At 60.8% G+C, this 18,677-nt stretch overlaps 1 protein-coding gene and 1 long non-coding RNA gene across 8 annotated transcripts; both read left to right on the top strand.

The window, feature by feature from the left end:
- On the top strand, positions 144 to 7,287 carry DMWD. 2 transcript variants are annotated; one of them, XR_001919524.1, is made up of 5 exons: positions 144 to 782; positions 2,035 to 2,217; positions 4,242 to 5,510; positions 6,317 to 6,391; positions 6,734 to 7,287. It is a non-coding gene; the product is annotated as a dystrophia myotonica, WD repeat containing (long non-coding RNA). The 2 variants fall into 2 exon arrangements; XR_001919525.1 differs by lacking the exon at positions 6,317 to 6,391.
- On the top strand, positions 7,559 to 18,194 carry DMPK (dystrophia myotonica protein kinase). 6 transcript variants are annotated; one of them, XM_018062626.1, is made up of 15 exons: positions 7,559 to 8,798; positions 10,909 to 11,000; positions 11,263 to 11,346; positions 11,437 to 11,532; positions 11,824 to 11,972; positions 12,101 to 12,194; positions 12,495 to 12,701; positions 12,783 to 13,031; positions 13,726 to 13,811; positions 15,130 to 15,238; positions 16,017 to 16,174; positions 16,263 to 16,360; positions 16,521 to 16,567; positions 16,889 to 16,974; positions 17,310 to 18,194. In XM_018062626.1, exons 1-15 carry the CDS (start codon positions 8,639 to 8,641, stop codon positions 17,467 to 17,469), a joined length of 1,875 nt encoding a protein of 624 aa, XP_017918115.1. In that variant the 5' UTR covers positions 7,559 to 8,638; the 3' UTR covers positions 17,470 to 18,194. The 6 variants fall into 6 exon arrangements, with proteins under 6 accessions (XP_017918115.1, XP_017918117.1, XP_017918114.1 ...); XM_018062628.1 differs by having other exon boundaries at positions 16,885 to 16,974; XM_018062625.1 differs by having other exon boundaries at positions 7,560 to 8,798; positions 12,783 to 13,046.

Below are 18,677 nucleotides of genomic sequence, written 5' to 3'. Positions count from 1 at the left end.
GCTAGGCAAACGGTTCCCAGGGTGCCGTTGCTAGGGACTATGGCTCTTTTATGGACACGCCTCTTTCCCTGAGGGCCCCGCCCCCACAGCCAGCCACTAGATGGTCGCAGGCACGAAGGCCGCGCCCACCTTGTAGCCCCGCCTTCAGACCCAGAACCGTTACCGGAGCGACGGCAGGAGGTCGTCCCGCCTCCCTACCCTGTTGCCAATCGAAAAGGCGTTGCCCGGGCGACGACCCCACCTCTTCCGGTGCGGACCCCGGCTTCCGGCAGGGGGCCCGGCGGCGGGCTGGCGGTCCGGCAGCAGCGGGGTCCGGGGCTGGGGTTGGGGGGGCGCCCAAGATGGCGGCGGGCGGCGCGGAGGGCGGCTCTGGCCCCGGCGCCGCCATGGGGGATTGTGCGGAAATCAAGTCGCAGTTCCGCACCCGCGAGGGCTTCTACAAGCTGCTCCCTGGCGACGGCGCCGCCCGCAGATCGGGTCCGGCTTCCGCCCAGACCCCGGCACCGCCCCAGCCGCCGCAACCTCAGCCCGGCCCTGCCTCTGCCTCGGGCCCCGGCGCCGCGGGCCCCGCTCCGTCCCCTCCGCCTGCAGGCCCCGGGCCCGGGCCCGCGCTGCCTGCTGTGCGCCTAAGCCTCGTGCGTCTCGGGGAGCCCGACGGCGCCGGGGCCGGGGAGCCGCCCGCCACGCCCGCGGGGCTGGGCGCCGGGGGAGACCGCGTCTGCTTCAACTTGGGCCGCGAGCTCTATTTCTACCCGGGCTGCTGTCGCCGTGGGAGCCAACGGGTGAGCGGCCTGCACCTTGGGGCCCTGGGTGCAGGCTGAGAGGATGGGGACCCCTGAGGTGATTCACAAGTGACAGGAGGGTACCTGAATGACAGAGGGCCCGGAGACAAGCATCCTGGATGTGATGCAAGTCCTAGGGGGAAAGGGTTCTTGGAGGTGATGCAGGGTTCTAAAAGGTGAGTGGAGGCCCCCTGAGTGCTGACCATCCTGGAGGTGGTGGGAGGCCTTGAGATCACGTGAGATCCCCAGGTTATGCGTAGGCCTTCTGGGATGGTGACTGTTGTGGAGGTGATGGAGAATTCGAGATGATTGTGGGGTCCTCCAGGGTTCTGGCTGGCAGGCATTTTGCAGGTGTTTGGAATTGGAGGCTCATAAGTGATACCCAGGGATATTGCATTCTGGGGTTGTCCGGGGGACTTAGGGAACCCAGAGATAAGGAGGATTCTAGAAGTGACTGGGGCTTAGAGGTAATAAGGATCATGAAGGTGAATGGGACTGTAGAGAAAATTGGGGTTCTGGAGATTAATGACAGTGCTGGAGGAAATGAGAATCTTGGAGCTGATGGGAAATATGGAGGTGATATCCTCAGGTACGACAGGTGTCTCTAAAGTGATGTCGGTCCTAGAGGACATGAGACCCTTGGAGTAAATGGTGGCCTCCGGAAGTGTTGGGGATCCTGAGAGCTCAGAGGTGATCAAGGCACCTAAAATTTGGGGGGACTGTGAGATTTAATGGGTTCCTGAACTGTGTGATGAGAATTCTGAGATTTAGGAACTCCAGAGTGAAGAGACTCCTGCAACATTGGGCTTTAGCATTCTGGGGACTGGGTGATCCTGAGTTTTGGTGGTCTTGGAATATTGTGGTGCTAAGACCTAGGGGAGTTGCTGAAATTATGGAGGAGGACAAGAAAGGTATAAAAGCTCAGGAACTGTGGGGACCCTGCACTGATACTGTAGGCAAGAGTCCCTGAAGTTGGGTGGGGAGGGGCGTCCAGCTTGGGGAAGGAGGCACTTAGTGGTCTCATGTGGTGGCAGCAGGGGAACCTTCCTGCCTGGCGCTCTCTTCTGTTTGTGTTTTGGGTCGTCCTTCCTGTCTGTGGTTTCCCCTTCCCTCCTCATTTACCCATCCACCTACCCACTTCCCTCAGGGCTTTAGCCCTGCTTCCTCTTAGTGGTTTTTCCCCCAACCTCAACACCCTCTTCCTTCCTCTCAGTGGTAGAAGCCATTAACTCGTTTTCTCCCACCACTCAAGTCCATTGACCTCAACAAGCCAATTGACAAGCGGATCTATAAGGGCACTCAGCCCACCTGCCATGACTTCAACCAGTTCACTGCTGCCACGGAGACCATCTCCCTGCTGGTGGGCTTTTCAGCCGGCCAAGTCCAGTACCTGGATCTCATCAAGAAGGATACCAGCAAACTATTCAATGAGGAGGTGATTATGGGGCCCCATGGCTCACAGCTCCTTCCCGCCCCACCCGCCCGCAGGCTGTTTGTGTGAGACTACAGCTGCCTGGGGAGCAGTGTCGGCCTGAGTGGGGCAGGGTGAGGGAGAGACGGGGGAGGACTGACAGATACGTTGGGGGGGGTGACAGCAGTTACTCTGATGACAGCCAGCGATGACAGGTGCACCTCTGGTGCCCAGGCCCTGTGCGGTGTTAGCTCTATGCTGGACACATTACTCCTGGCATTTTCATCAACCAATAGGTTAGGATTGTGAGACCCATTCTGCAAATTAGAAAACTGAGGCTGGTCACTGGTTGGGATTTGTTTGAAGCCAGAGCCCTTGCTCTTCAAATTCTGGACTACATCATCTACTCACTATGTGGCTTTGGGAAGGTGCCTGTTCCTGAGCCTCAGTTTTCCTCCACTGCAAAGTGGGATTCCTGTCCCTACCTCACAGGACTGTTGTAAAATCACATGTGGAGATTGCTCAGTCCTGGCGTAAGGGGAAATGTCAGCGGACGAGTTTTTCTGTGTCCAGAACTACTCTTGTCCTCTCTTTCTCCTGTGTTCAGAGAGGGTGTCCCACATGTACAGAAAGCATGAATGGCAGAGGAAAGTGAGTTGAACGGGGAATGGATTAAAAACGGACTAGTTTATCCATTCACAAAATATTAACTGAGCATTCTCGTTCATTGCCAGACTTTGCTCTAAGCACTAGGAGTATTATATCTCAGTGAACAAAACAGAGGGCCCTCTGTTCGTGGAGCTTTCATCTCGCTGGCAGAGACAGATAGTTATCAACTACCTAAGTATGCTGTGTGTCAGCAAGTTGTGGATGAAAATCCAGCAGGGGAGGCGAATGGGGAGTGCTTGGTGAGGTTAGGAAAGGTCTCACTGGAAGGTGACAGGGAAATAAAGGGCCTGAAGGAGGCAGGAGAAGTTACTGGGGAGAAGGACGTTCTGCATAGAGGGAACAGCTAGCACAGATGCCCAAAGCAGGAGAGCAGAAAGGCTGGGTGGCCAGAGCAGTGTTGAGGGGGAGGGTAATAGAGGAGTTCTCAGAAACAACTCGGAAGGGAGAGGAGATGGAGGGTCTGGAAGGTCATGGATGCTTGCCACCCGGGTTCACCTGAGTTATAGAAAGCAGAAACGATTTGATTGATTTCTAAATTCTCCAGAGAATGCAGAATGGGAATCCACTTAGATACCTGGGAAAGAAGTTAATTTGTTACAGGCACTGGATGCCTAAGGGCTTTAAGACTTGGTTCTCTCCAGAGCCCTGCCTGATAAAGGCTGCCATGTGTGTTCAGAGTGGGAGAGAGTGCTAGGTTGCTGGCTTAGGTTTTAATCGCATCTCTCTGGCAATGGTGTAGAGAAGAGACCTGGGCAGTGGTGGCCGGGAGGCCGGTTAGGCCATCACAAGCCTGATGAGGGCTGAGACCAGGGTGGTTGGATTCTGTGGCAGGGAGATGAGAACAGGTCCATTTCTGGGTGAATTTTGAAGCTCCAGCCCACAGGATTTCTTGCAGGTGTGGAAGAGAGTGCTGAGGACAAAAAGGAGCAGAGATGCTCAGCGGATAGGATGGGGGTTGTCATTGATGAGTCCAGGAACTACTTTCCAGGGCTCCTACCTTCGTAGCTCTGCGCTGTGGGGCCAGAACAATGAACCAAATAAGCAAAGGTCCCTTCCCTCAGGGGAGCTGATAGTCGGTGAATCAATTTCTTGCCTTAAGCACGACACGGTAAAGATGGTAGAGGGGCTTAGACAGAAGACGTTGCTCTGGAATGCAGGACTGCCCTCCTGCCGAAGAAGGGACATTGAGACTCTACAGTGCCCCTCACACAGTCTTTCTCCCCCTTCCTTCCCGTGCTGGTGTCTGTCCTTTTCCCTCAGCCCCTCCTCTCCCGGGAGACCCAGGCTGGGGACGATGACTTTCTGCTGGGAACCAGGCTCAGGGGGAGGTGGGCCAGGGGAGGGTGGCCTTCTCCCAACCGCGCTCTCTCCCCTGGTAGCGGCTCATCGACAAGACCAAGGTGACGTATCTGAAGTGGCTGCCCGAGTCAGAGAGCCTGTTCCTGGCGTCCCACGCCAGCGGCCACCTGTACCTGTACAACGTCGGCCACCCGTGCGCCTCGGCGCCGCCCCAGTATAGCCTGCTGAAGCAGGGCGAGGGCTTTGCCGTCTACGCCGCCAAGAGCAAGGCACCCCGCAACCCGCTGGCCAAGTGGGCGGTGGGCGAGGGGCCCCTCAACGAGTTCGCCTTCTCGCCCGACGGCCGGCACCTGGCCTGCGTCAGCCAGGATGGCTGCCTGCGCGTCTTCCACTTCGACTCCATGCTCCTGCGGGGGCTCATGAAGAGCTACTTTGGGGGCCTGCTCTGCGTGTGCTGGAGCCCCGATGGGCGCTACGTTGTGACGGGGGGTGAAGACGACCTGGTCACCGTGTGGTCCTTCGCCGAGGGCCGCGTGGTGGCCCGGGGCCACGGCCACAAGTCCTGGGTCAACGCCGTGGCCTTCGACCCCTACACCACGAGGGCGGAGGAGGCGGCGGCCGCGGGCGCCGACGGGGAGCGGAGTGGCGAGGAGGAGGAGGAGCCGGAGGCTGGGAGCACAGGCTCCGGCGGGGGCGCCCCCCTGTCCCCGCTGCCCAAGGCCGGCTCCATCACCTACCGCTTCGGCTCGGCCGGCCAGGACACGCAGTTCTGCCTGTGGGACCTCACCGAAGACGTGCTTTACCCACACCCTCCCCTGGCCCGCACACGCACCCTCCCGGGCACGCCCGGCACCACGCCGCCTACCGCCAGCGGCTCGAGGGGCGGCGAGCCGGGCCCCGGGCCCCTGCCCCGCTCACTATCCCGCTCCAACAGCCTTCCACACCCCGCGGGCAGCGGCAAGGCGGGCGGCCCGGGCACGGCGGCAGAGCCCGGCACGCCCTTCAGCATCGGCCGCTTCGCCACGCTCACGTTGCAGGAGCGGCGGGACCGCGGGGCCGAGAAAGAGCACAAGCGCTACCACAGTCTGGGCAACATCAGCCGGGGTGGCAGTGGGGGCGGGGGCGGCGGGGACAAGCCCAGCGGTCCCGCCCCCCGAAGCCGGCTGGACCCCGCCAAGGTGCTGGGCACCGCGCTTTGCCCGCGCATCCACGAGGTGCCGCTGCTGGAGCCGCTGGTGTGCAAGAAGATCGCCCAGGAGCGGCTCACGGTCCTCCTCTTCCTGGAGGACTGCATCATCACTGCCTGCCAGGAGGGTCTCATCTGCACCTGGGCCCGGCCGGGCAAGGCGGTGAGTCTCTCCTCGCCGGCCCACCAGGACCCAGGCGGAGGCGGGCCTTGGCAGAGGGCTTCGTTAGTGCACAGCTTCCAGCCCCCTGGGGTTCGGGGAGGCCATGGAAATCTTGTCCCAGAAAAAGGCTCCCCAGGTCTTAGAGTGGCTTCTAGAATGCTTGCCAGGCAACATCAGCAGCAGGTCAGGTAGGAGAAGTCTCTGGGAGTGGTGGAGACTGGGGCCAGCTGTCTGAAGGGCAGTCAGTGGGCCCCGCATGGCCAGGTCTTACCAGAATGGTGAGATGTTTCTAACGCTGCAGGTCCAGTTCTATGGGCAAGACTAAGCCTGTGGGCCCCAGCTTCCAGCCTGGGTGTCAGACTCCTGGGATGCAAGCCCACGGCCGGAGGCGTGGGCTGTGGGATCCAGGCTCGGGGTTCCAGCTTGCACTTTGGCTCCCTGTGTGACCTCAAGTGAGGCACTGCCTCTTCCTATCCGTTCTCACCTCTGAGGACAGGGATGCCTGAAGGTGGGTGGCGGGTGGATGTGCCCACCTCCTGGATTGGCTCTGGGGTGCAGAGAGGCCCCAGCGAGTGAAGTTGGGGCTTGGTGCTGTGTGACTTGGGAGCTGGGGTGTCAAGAGTCTCCTTGGGCTTCGGGCTCGAGGGCCAGGAGGCCAGATGGGAGGGCTGTGCCTTGGTTCCCTGGAAGAGTTTTAGAGTTGTAGGTTCCTGGATCCCTAGAACTTAAAGCATAGTCTCTGAGGCAGGGGCATCGAGATTTGGGGAAGCTGGTGAGCCCTGAAAGAGACCCCTCTATCTCCCTAGTTCACAGACGAGGAGACCGAGGCCCAGACAGGGGAAGGAAGTTGGCCCAGGTCACCCAGCGAGTCAGTGGTAGAGGTAGGACTGTCCCTAAGTCCTTCCCCACCAGAATCTCAGGTCCTCCCCCCCCAGTCAGAAGGGGACCCCAGTTCCCCCCTCCTCCCTCTCCCCCACCCCTTCCCCATCCTCTCTGCTCAGGCTCAAATGAGGACTTTATTGTATAAAAGTTCCACTTGCTGGGACTGGGAAGCTAGCCGAGATTTAAGTTCCTGAGCCCAGAGCAGTGGCCTCTCTGATGGTGTTTGGGGTGGGTTCAAGGGCAAGGCCAGGGTAGCAGCAGCCTGGCTCCCTCCCCGCGGGACTGGTGAGAACTCCAGGTGGTCTCTAACCCTTGCCTGTCTCACCTCTCCTCTTCCCCAGGGCATCTCCTCCCAGCCAGGCAACTCCCCAAGCGGCACAGTGGTGTGAAGCCGTGGATGTCGGAGTCCCCCCACACCACACCCCCAGCCTCCTAGTGTAACCCTTCCCGCTGAACTCACAGATCAACGTATTAACGAGACTAACCATGACAGATGGACTGCTCCGGTCCCTCGCCCTGCACAGATTTGGGGGTAGATGGTCCCTCAGACTGGCCCAGACACTGGGGGGATGTAGTGGCCTGTGTGGCCTCCACCTCGTCCCCACCCACTGCCAAGTACAATGACCCCTTCCTCCGAGACATCAGTGTTAGCCTCCCTGTCCCCAGCATGTGACTGGTCACTCCTGGGGGAGAAACTGCCCCCCACAAGAGCCCCAGCTCTGCAGTGTGCCCCTCCGTCCTGTGCGCAGGGCAGGGGGTGGCCCACCCCTCCCCTGGCCCCAGCCCTGCCCTTGCTGTTCCTTGTGCTTTTGAAGAGTGTTAAATTATGGAAGCCCCTTGGGGGCCCTCCCTGTCCCCTGGGACCTCTTATTTATACTAAAGTTCCCTGTTTTCACCCCGTCTCTGTTCCCTTCCGGGGAGGTGTGGAGGGAGTGTGTGTGTGTGCAGTGCAGTCCTAGAATCAGTCCACTTTATGCAGAGCAAGAGCTAGGCCCAGTCTCCCCCCAAACCCCCTTTCAATGGCAGGAAAAAGACTGGAGGAGGGCGGTGCCAGGGGCACAGAGCTGATGGGTCAGTTTCTGGCCGGCTGGGGGCAGGGCCCTTCAGATGGGGAGGATCCCTCAACCCCCCACCCCCCCCACCCCCCACCCCCCCCGCCAAACTCTCAGAGGGAAGGGAGCTGCCAGGACCCCTTCAAGGTCTTCAGTGGGCATTTTTAAAGTTGCCTTTTCAAAGTGTGCAAATCAGAAGTGACAGGGGTCCCCAGGGAGCCCCCGAGGTCCCCCTGAGTGGCCTGCCGCCAGCACAAGCCTTGGGCTGCCGGCTCTGCCAGGGGGCCCAGCACCCAGGGCTGCCCAGAGACCACAGTTTCCTCTGGGAGGACTATCCGCACTGGAAAGAACAACGACAATCCCTCCTGGCGGCTCTCTGGAGCCACACGGAGTAGTGTCTTCCCGCTCCGCCCTTCACCCCCCGAAATGTTTCTGTTTCTAATCCTAGCCTGGGCAGGAATGTGGCTGTGCAGCCAGGGTCCAGGGAGCTATTTTGGGGGCTCCTTTGGCTCCCCCGGCTTTGGCCAGTGGGTCACCCCTGGTCCTGGCTGCTGAGGGCCTCTGTTCCCATTTCTCTCACCGCCCCTTCCCCACCTCCTGCCAAAAAAAAAAAAAAAGGCAGTGTAAAACAGAGGGCCTGAGGGCTAAATTTAAACCGTCCCAAAGTCTGAATCCTTGGCTGAGTCACCCGCAAAGCTGCCCTGGCCTCCCGCCCCCCCTTCCCAGGCCTCACCCCTTTTTCTCCCCTCCCAGCTCCACAGCTTGGGAGGGGTATTGCCAGATCACTCTGAACCTCAATTGGTCCCCTCCGGGGAATGGGAGGGCTCATCTCTGGCATTGGTCACACCTGTGCCAGGTCTTTTCGGTGGGAGAGGGGGAGAGTTTGAGGGTTGAGATTCTCCACTGCCCCCCACCTCATGCTGAGGCTTTCTGAGGGGCCCTGGGAGGCGGGAGTAGGGGGGCCCTGGCTTGTGAGGGGTTAAGGCCAAGAGGCTGGAGGGGGCCGGCCCGAGGGGTGGGGAGAAAGGGAGGAGGCCCTCGCAGCCAGCGGAGAGAAGTGGCCAGAGAGGCCCAGGGGACAGCCAGGGACAGGCAGACATGCGGCCGGGGCCCCCACAGGGCCCTTCAGGCCCCGTGACGGGAGGACCCTGAGCCCCGGGCCCGGGGAGGGGGCCATGGTGCTGCCTGCCCGACATGTCAGCCGAGGTGCGGCTGAGGCAGCTCCAGCAGCTGGTGCTGGACCCCGGCTTCCTGGGGCTGGAGCCCCTGCTCGACCTTCTCCTGGGCGTCCACCAGGAGCTGGGCGCCTCCGACCTGGCCCAGGACAAGTATGTGGCCGACTTCTTGGAGTGGGGTGAGTGCCCACCTTTCTGCAGGGGCTCCCCCTCCAACTCCCCACCCCTGGCCCAGGTTTGGGGATGGGGGCAGGGCAGAGGGAGGAGGTGGGTCTGGGCTGGTTGCTGGGGGCAGGATGGACATGGGGTGAGCCTCGCATTCAGGAGCCCAGTACTTGGGGCGATGTGTGCCTCCCCCTGCACTCCACTGCGTAGGGCAGAGCAGGGTCAGCAGAGGCCCGGGTAGCCATGACTCAACCAAGACTTGGGAGCCGTGGTCAGCTGGGCTGGGCGCTGCCTTTTGTGGTCCCCCCCTGTACCTCTTCCCCGAGTCTCGGCCTAGGGACCTGCTGGGGAGCCCTGTCTCCTGGGGAACTCCCCACCACCACCACCAAAATGGGCTCCATGGCCCTCCACCCTGCCAGAGTGCAGGGGGAGCGGGAGAGACAGAACAGAGCAGCTGCCAGGGGTGCGGCCAACGGGCAGGTGTTCGGCGCCAGCCTCTCCAGCTGCCCCAACAGGTGCCCAGGCCCTGGGAGGGCGCGGTGACTCAGGCCCCAGGGAGAACCAGCTCTGCAGACAGGCATCACCCAGCACCCCCTGGTTGGAGGAGGAACAACCAGGGGTCTTCTGGGAGGGCCCACTTTCTCTGCAGGTTCCATGCTGCATGCCCCCACCCCCTCAAAGTCCCTTCTGGCTGAGTGTTCCCCTGGAGCCAGGTCCGCAGGGAAAATGGTTTAGCCTCAGCCTCCTGCTTGTCTGCCCTCAGCCCTTCCTGGCCGGGGCTCTGGGGCACTCAGGTTTCTGTCTCTCTGACATCTGCCATTCTGGCCCTCAGTGGCCTGCTCCTGGTCCTGGGGCCCTGGGTGTCCCTGTGTCCTCTCTCTCTGCTTTCTGCTCCCTCTCGTGTCCATCTCTTTCTGACCCAGGCCCTGCTTCTCTCCTTCCCATTTTGCAGACGGGAATGTGGAGGCCAAGTGCTTGACCACTTGGCCTCTGGGAGAACCTTCTCCCCAGCCCTTAGTAACTCTCTCAGCCTCCTTCTTGCTGCAGGATAAACTGAGACCTGAGGCGGGGACAGGAATCAGCACTCCTGTAAGGAGCGCTCCTTTTGTGGCCCGGGCAGCATCCTGCGGCCCCTCCCCTGCCAGGCTGCCGGGGCGGGGGAGGGGGCCTGGGTTCCCGCTGCCTTAAAAGGGCTCAATGTCTTGGCTCTCTCCACCCTCCCCCATCCTGGGCCCTGGCTGCTGCTTCCCGGCAGGCCCACTCTCCCTGAACCCCAAACCCTCTCCGTAGTCCACAGTATCTTTCTCATCCTTAGCTGTACCCATCTCCCTCTCCCTCCTGCCTCGGAGGCTCCCAGCTTCTTCCAGGCCTCCCTATTCTCCTGCCTCAGTCTCCTGCCTCCACCCTCTGCCCGCTCTCTCCCAAACTGCCCCCTGCCACATTGCTGGCTCTAGGACCTTGGGCAGAGGACTTCACCTGTCTTGGGTCTTGGTTCCCCATCTGTAGATAAGGAGTGATAGTAAAACCTCCTCCTGGAGTTGAGAACACAGCACGCATTTGACCGCGTCTGCAGCAGTGGTGCCCAGGCTGTAGATAGATCCACGCTGGCTTCGTCTCCCTCTCCTGTTCCTTCTCCTGGCCCCAACTCTAAACTCGGGATTTCCCAAAGTGTGGGCCACAAGCCACCTGTATCTGAGCCTAAGGTGCTGGATTAAATTGCAGGCTCTGGGCCATAACGCAAGACAGACTGAATGAAGAGAGTGCCCTGGGGGTGGGCCAGGTCACTGGGAGTAGGGACTGACGCCCCAGGAGCTCTGTGAACTGGGCCTGTTTCTTCTCTCTCTGTTCATCACAGACTCCTTTCAGCAGACTTGTTACCTCAACCCGTTCATCCTGCACCCGGGAGAGCCCTCTGGCCTAATGTTTTGTCCCAGAAAGGGGTTCGCAGACAACACACCTCTCTCCATAGGAGGGCAGTTTAGGGCCCCCCAAACCTTACAAAACGTTTATGTGAAGACGGAGGCAGACAGCCCTAAGGGGAGAGGCAAGGACGGGGGACCGAGGGCGGGACTGCCTCGTCTCCAACGTCAGTCCCTGTGATTCTGGTTCCCTGCACGCCTCCAGTGGAGCCCATCGCGGCGAGGCTTAAGGAGGTCCGACTGCAGAGGGATGACTTCGAGATTTTGAAGGTGATCGGACGCGGGGCGTTCAGCGAGGTGAGCCTGGAGCAGCCGAGGCAGCTCAGTGGGGCTGGAACCTGCCTTTTCCTACAGTGGGCGGGGGACGTAGGAGTTCTGAGACGGGCCTGAGAAAGTGATGAATGACTGAGTTTAGAGCCTAAGGCGGGGCTTGAGGCCAGTGGGCGTGGCTTGTGGGGGCCGGGCCATGTCTGCGCCGGGTTACGGGGCGGAGTTCTATCCCCGCGGGTCCGGGAATCTCCCGTCCACCTCCACCCCGTTACCCTGTTTGGGCCTTCAGGTGGCGGTGGTGAAGATGAAGCAGACGGGCCAGGTGTACGCTATGAAGATCATGAATAAGTGGGACATGCTGAAGAGAGGCGAGGTGAGGGCCGCGCTGTGTGGGTAGGGTACTGAGGATCCCCCCTTGCGTCGCCCCCTTCCCTCGCCCCCTTCAGCTCCGGGTGTCCCGCAGGTGTCGTGCTTCCGCGAAGAGAGGGACGTGTTGGTGAACGGGGACCAGCGCTGGATCACGCAGCTGCACTTCGCCTTCCAGGACGAGAACTACCTGGTGAGCCCCAGGGCCGGGTGACTGTGGGCTCCATACTCTGGACATCGGAGAAGGTCTTTGGGTTCTCTTTCTCCCTGACTTTCTTGGTGGGGAGTGAATTTCTGTCTAGTGACATCCTAGAGGAACGCGGATTGGGGGTGGGGGCTGTCTGTTTTGGCCTGGGAAATCTCTCGTGGCTGCGCCTGCGGGGTCTCTGCCCAGGGATGGGGCGTCTCTGGGAGTCTTTGTCCTGGGATGTCAGAGATCGGTGCCCAGTCGCGGTACCGACCCCCATAACACGCCCCCTCCCAGTACCTTGTCATGGAGTACTACGTGGGCGGGGACCTGCTAACGCTGCTGAGCAAGTTTGGGGAGCGGATCCCGGCCGAGATGGCGCGCTTCTACCTGGCCGAGATTGTCATGGCCATAGACTCGGTGCACCGGCTGGGCTACGTGCACAGGTGGGCGCTGCCGGGGCCCAGGGGCGCGGGAATCGGAGAGCTGTGACCCTTAAGAGGGCGGGGGCCTGGTGAGACGACGGGAGAGAGGCTCGCGTATCCCCCTCCCCTTCCTTCTTCCCTCCGCGCAGGGACATCAAGCCGGACAACATCCTGCTGGACCGCTGCGGCCACATCCGCTTGGCCGACTTCGGCTCCTGCCTCAAGTTGAGGGCGGATGGAACGGTGAGCCGTGCGTCGGTCCTGGGGCAGCTCCGGCGACCAATAAGGGGTGGAGTCGGGGTGGAGAACGGAACCGGAGGTGCAGGGTGTGGGGCGGGCCTGAGGTGTGCAGGCCGAGCCAGCGTGAGGGCAGGACCAGATATGGAGGGGAAAGAGGAGACCCAGGACTAAGCCTCCTTGTGGGGGCTCGGTGTTAGAACAGGCAGAAGGAGGGACTAAGCTGCAGGGTCGAGGTTAGGAGGAGGCAGAGTCAGAGATAGGAGGGCCGCGGGGCCAAGCTCAGCTGTGGTCCTCTTGGCTCAGGTACGGTCGCTGGTGGCTGTGGGCACCCCGGACTACTTGTCTCCCGAGATCCTGCAGGCGGTGGGCGGCGGGCCGGGGACTGGCAGCTACGGGCCCGAGTGTGACTGGTGGGCGCTGGGCGTGTTCGCCTATGAAATGTTCTACGGGCAGACGCCCTTCTACGCCGACTCCACCGCCGAGACCTACGGCAAGATCGTGCATTACAGGGTGAGCACCGCCTGGGGAGCCCGTGACCTCTCCGCGAAGGCTCCCAGATAACAGTCCCTCTTCCCCGCCCCTTCCGAGCAGGAGCACCTCTCTCTCCCGCTGGCCGACACAGGAGTCCCCGAGGAGGCTCGAGACCTCATCCAGCAGCTGCTGTGTCCTCCGGAGGTGCGCCTGGGCCGGAACGGAGCAGGAGATTTCCGGAAGCATCCTTTCTTCTTTGGCCTTGAATGGGACAGCCTCCGAGACAGCGTTCCCCCTTTCACGCCAGATTTCGAGGGTGCCACGGACACGTGCAACTTCGATATGGTGGAGGACGGGCTCACTGCCATGGTGAGCGGGGGCGGGGTAGGTACCTGCGACCCCAGCTCTGCAGAAGGTACCCCTCATACCTCCGCCATAACACTGAGGTTAGGAGAGTACCCTCCTCCTGGGGTCCGGAAATCACTGCTTCCCCAGAACCCCTGCTCTGTGGGGGCTGAGTACTAGGAAGCCAGCAGTGACCTAGACTCACAGTCCAGTGGGAGACCCAGACTTGTCCCTGACAGTGACGCCCCAGAGAGATCAGGGCTGAGACGGGCGGGGAGGTGCAGGGGGCAGCCTCCTGATGCATCATGAAAGGTCCTGGAGGGCTTCCTGGAGGAGGGGGCTACGTGACCTGGAAGGATGAGAGGTGAGAAAGTACCATAGAGGAACCTCCCTCCCTTCCTTAGGCCTTCTCTCCCTCAGCTGTTGGTACAAGCTCCCCCAGGCTTGCTCTGTCTGACTGCCCTTGTGCTGGGCACTGCTGGGGACACTCATGGACCAGGTCCCTGCCCTCCTACTTACAGTCAGGAGAAGATATACCTTTACTGTGGCAGGTGCCCTGAAGGAAGCAGCAGGATGCAATGAAATGATGTGGAGTCCACTTTAGATAGACACAGGGCTGGGGTCGGGGGTGGTGGGAACTTAAGCCAACACTGGGAATGGGTGAGGGGCCAGCCCTGACAGCTGCTGCTCACCTCACACCTGTGTTTCTCTCGCCTAGGAGACGCTGTCAGACATGCAGGAAGGCATGCCACTGGGCGTCCACCTGCCTTTCGTGGGCTACTCCTACTCCTGCATGGCCCTCAGGTAAGCATGGCCCCTTTGCAGCCGGAGAGGAGTGGATGGGGGGGAGCGGAAAGGCCCCCCCAGGAGGCCCTGGGGGGCTACTCCAGGTTATCACATGCTGCCCTGATGGCGCCCAGGAGACTTGCAGGGTCAGTCTTGGAACCTTATCATCTTGGGAAGTAAGGACTTTTAGGAGTCCAGAGTTGCAACCTTAAACTCTCAGACCCTGAGAACTCTGAAATTTAGATTCAGTTGTAAAACCTGAGTCACAGACTTGGCCTTGCAGAATCTTCTCACTTTCCACTTTTCCATGTCTAGCGTACAGTCATGGGACCTCACAGTCTTAGAAAATTAGGAGTTTAGAATTGTTAAGTCAGTCTTAAAAGAACACAGACTCATTGAATTACATAACCACAAAGCCTTTTTAAAACTTTGATTCTGCAAATAATATATTTGCCTATCACAAGTATATCAGAAAATACGAAGCCCGCCAGCAGCGGCGGTCCCTGGCTCACACACGCACACCTCCTTAACAACTGTGGGAACATGCTGTATTCTAACCCGTTCTGTTATTGGACAATGTACTGCAAATGCCATTTCTTATCATGAACAAACTACCACACAATCCTGACCTGCTGGGGAGTGCTCTCTCCACTGGACTGGCAGGACTTAGTCAACCAGCCTCTCTGTCCTGACCTAAGCTGGATGAACAGCCATAAATTGGTCTTGGCAAAGGTCTTTATCCTTGTCCAGGGTCATTGGGTCCTTGAGGCCCATTTCCGTAAGAGGGACTGCTGGGTTGGAGGGAACATCACTTTTATTGCAATTTCATATTCCTTGGGAGGATCTGTCTTCCTCCCAGCACCTGGGTCTGAGGGGGTAGGCTGCTCTCTACTGTCAGTCTTGGCATCCTACACCCAATCTGAACACAACCTCTTTGGAGGTTGCCGGAGCCGGGCAGTGTGCCCCTCACTTCCATAGTCCCTAAGGAGAGGGGCCTGAGAAGGGGACATGGAGACGGAGGGGAAGGGAAGATCTTAGAACATGGGTGTCTTAACTCCAGGTTCCCAAAGAAGGGAAGCTCAGCTTCCAGGGCCCTGAGGCCATGCCAGGGGCTGGCCTTTTCCTAACAAGAGGAGGACCTGTTCCCTTCCCCTCACCCCAGCCTGGCAATTTGTCCCCTTCACTCTGCCTCTCTCCCTCCTTAAACCTCGGAGACTTCAGGTCTGGCTGCCCCAGGGCACAGGCTAAGGTGTCCTGGCTCTAAACCCAGGGGATTAGCAGCCTCTGGGGTGAGGCCAGTTCATCCTCCCACCCCTCGGCCGCCTCCTCTCCCCAGGGATGATGAGATCCTGGGCTCCATGCCCATGGAACTGGAGGCCGAGCCATTGCCTGAGCCATTGCAAGAGCCCAGCCTGGAACCCACAGTGCCCCCACCAGAGGAAACGGTGAGTCCCTGGAGGAGAGTCAGTGAGAGACGAGAAGGGGAGGCTTTCAGGGATACCGTGTGCCATGGAGTGCTGGACCTCCTAGGAACTTCCTCCATAGAAAGGGATGGAAGAGCAAGTAGAGACAAGGCTACTTCGGTCAGACGTGACCCTCACAAAGAAATTAGAACAGGTCACTGAGTTCTAATTTCTAATGCATGGAGGGGGACTCTCAAGGGAGGGGAAGCCCCGGAGAAGGAGGAGGACCACCCATGGGAGGAAAAGCAAAGAGAACCTTAAGAGTAAGGGCTCTGAGGTGGGAACCAGCTGATTTGCTCTTAAATGTGAAAGGAGGGTAGTACGGCTGCACTGTTCCAGGAGAAAGGACCGTGAAGAATGAAGAGTGGGGTGGCTGAGGCCAGCCCAGGCACACCAGACAGGGCCTTTCAGTGTGGTATGCCTCCTCCTGAGGGCTCTGAGGGACTGGAGAAAATCTGAGCAGAGGAGGGACCTGGTCAAGTTGAGCAGTGTTATAGGAACATCCCTTTGGTTTTGGTGTGGATGGTGGATGGGAGGAGAACAGAGTAAAGGCTGGAGATGAGTAGAGGCTGGAGATGAGTAGATGAGTAGGACTGGGCTGGCATTAGCCCTCCAAAGGAGGTTGTCTGGATCATTGTGGAGCTGTGGAGATTCCAGAAGGATCTAGGGGGTGCAGGAATAGAAGTCGAGGGAGGATCCCAGTCCTGCCTTGAATGCTCCCCAGGCCTCAGGCCGCCCTAAGCCCCGTTTCCATACCCAGGCTGAAGCGGCAGTTCCGGAGACCATTCAGGAGGCGGTGGCAGAGCCGGAGGTGACGCTGCGGGAGCTCCAGGAGGCCCTGGAGGAGGAGGTGCTGACCCGGCAGAGCCTGAGCCAGGAGCTAGCGGCCATCCATAAGGCCAACCAGAACTTCGCCAGGTCGGGGTCGGGGCCCTGGGGCAGTCACCATCTTTAGCAGCCTCTCAAGTCAGAGCCTCAAGGGCTCACGGTCCTCACCTCCCTGCAGTCAACTCCGCGAGGCCCAGGCTCGGAACCGTGACCTGGAGGCGCACGTCCGGCAGCTGCAGGAGAGGATGGAGTTGCTTCAGGCCGGGGGAGCTGCAGGCGAGTCCCTCACCTGCCCCCTTCCCTGAGGTGCCCGGGGGAGGTGGGCCCGCTGCAGGTGTACACACCTGGGGGAGGGCGAGGGGCCAGGCTGGGGCACGCCGCGCCACCGCCCTCCTCGTCCCTCCACGCGCCCTACGCCTCTCTCTTCTCCTTCCAGCTGTCACGGGGGTCCCCAGTCCCCGGGCTACGGATCCACCTTCCCATGTAAGACCCCTCTTTTTCCCCTGCGACAAGCCTGCTGCCCCTCTTTGCTGCCCCTGTCTCTGTCACCCCGTACCCCCGTCCAGATTTAGGGCCCCCCTCACTATGTGGTTGCAGTCAGTAGATATTCTCCATTCACCCCACATCGACCAGATCTCCCTCGTTTAGGCTTTTCACCATATCCCCATTCGGGATATCGCATTCGGGTCTCCCTAGATAACCTCTCCGACCTCGACTCCCCTCGCTGTTTCTCGCCCCCCGCCGAGGGCGGCCGGGCCGAGCTGGGCTCAGATCGGGTCACCTGTCCCTTCTCTCTCCAGCTAGATGGCCCCCCGGCCGTGGCTCTGGGCCAATGCCCGCTGGTGGGGCCAGGCCCCATGCACCGCCGCCACCTGCTGCTCCCTGCCAGGGTACGTCCGGCTGCTCACGCCCGCCCGCCGCGCGCCCCCGCCCAGCTCCACGTACCCGAAGTCGCCTCTGCTTAGCAGCGCCTCTGCGGGGCTAGGCCTGCGGTGGGGAGGGAGGATTCTCGGGCAGCCAATCAACACAGGTCTCTAGGAAGCAGCCAATAATGAGTTCGGACAAGACTTAGGTTTGCGAGCCGGCCAACCAGAGCTACCCGCCCTGTGAGGGGGGCGGGGCGGGTGCCAGGGTTGTGGACCCCCTTAGGCGTAGGCGGGGCAAGTCCCGGGAGCCAATCAGAGGCTCGTGTCGCTGGGTGCTGACCCTCGCTCTCCCCCTGCAGGTCCCTAGGCCTGACCTATCGGAGGCGCGTTCCTTGCTCCTGTTCGCCGCTGCTCTGGCTGTTGCCGCCGCCCTGGGCTGCATTGGGTTGGTGGCCTGCGCCGGCCATCTCGCCGCAGTCTGACCCCGCCCGGGAGCCGTCTTCTCCGCCTGAACCCTAGAACCCGAGCCTTTCCTACACTCGGGCTCCGCTGGAGGGTTGGGTGACCGAGGCAGGGCCCAGAAGCCCCTCCCATCGCCTTCCAGTTCACAACACTCCAAGCGTGGGTCTCCGCCCCAGCTTCAGCCCCGTGATCCGGGCCCGCCCCCTGGCGGCCGGGGAGGGAAGAGCCGGGGCAGCAGCTCCAGGGAGGCTTGTAGCGGGGAATGCTGCTGCTGCTGCTGGGGGGATCGCAGACCTCTTCCGCCTGCCTAGCTGAGGCCCCCGATCTGGATGGGCAAGCTGCGACCTAGAGAAGGCAGCAGGGCCAGGGCTCATCTGTTTCTCACCCTCCAGGCACCCCCACCCACATCGGCTCGCAAACCACAAATCCTCCTTGTGCATGAGGCCCCGCCCCCTCAGGAAGGCTCTCTTTCCGCAGCGAAAGTCTAGCGCGAGCTCCGCCTGCTTTCTTGGGAATCTTTGTTTCTGACAGCCCCGCTTTTTCCGGGATTCTCGCGCCCTCCTTCTCACGTGCGCTGCTCTCGGAGCCCGCCGGCTCCGTCCGCCTCGGCAGTTTGGGTATTTATTGACCTTTCCTCTGACCCGCTGACAGGCTCCAGGACCCCAGCACCCTAATCCACGTTTTGGATGCACTGAGACCCCGACATTCCTCGATATTTATTGTCTTTCCCCACCTAGGACCCCCACCCCCGATCCTCGCGAATAAAAGGCCCTTCCGTCTGCCCCAAATTCTGAAATTCCTTGGGGTCTGCAGCTTGAGTCGAGGGCAAGAGGCTGCTCAGCGGGCCAATCGAAAGGCGAGCGGAGGCGGCCAATGGCCTGGCAGGAAGCTAGCGGGAGGCGAAGCAGACGAATCGGGTGGGGGTAGGGCTGAGGGGCGTGGCCTAGGCACCCGGCCAATAGGAGAAGACGAGCGGGCCCCTCGGAGGCACCGCCCATTGTCCAGCTGTGGCCCAGCTGTGCCATTCGACAGCGTTGAAGAGGCGGGCTGGACTGGCAGCTAGCGCCGCCGTCCTCGTACCACTGCGCCTGCGCGGGCCACGCTCATCCGTTCCTGAGACTTAAGCTCGAGAAAAGTTGGTGCAAACTTTCCAGCCCGTTTCCCCCGCCCCTTCTCCCAACCAGACCCGCCCCCCTGCGGAGCCGGGAATTCCGAGGGGTGGAGCGTGGGCCGAGATGGGGAGTGAGGGGGGCCTCTGGAGGACC

The sequence above is a fragment of the Capra hircus genome, chromosome 18 (assembly GCF_001704415.2).
Source record: "Capra hircus breed San Clemente chromosome 18, ASM170441v1, whole genome shotgun sequence".
Classification (NCBI taxonomy): Eukaryota; Metazoa; Chordata; class Mammalia; order Artiodactyla; family Bovidae; genus Capra; species Capra hircus.
This window is presented reverse-complemented; position numbering and strand designations above follow the sequence as displayed.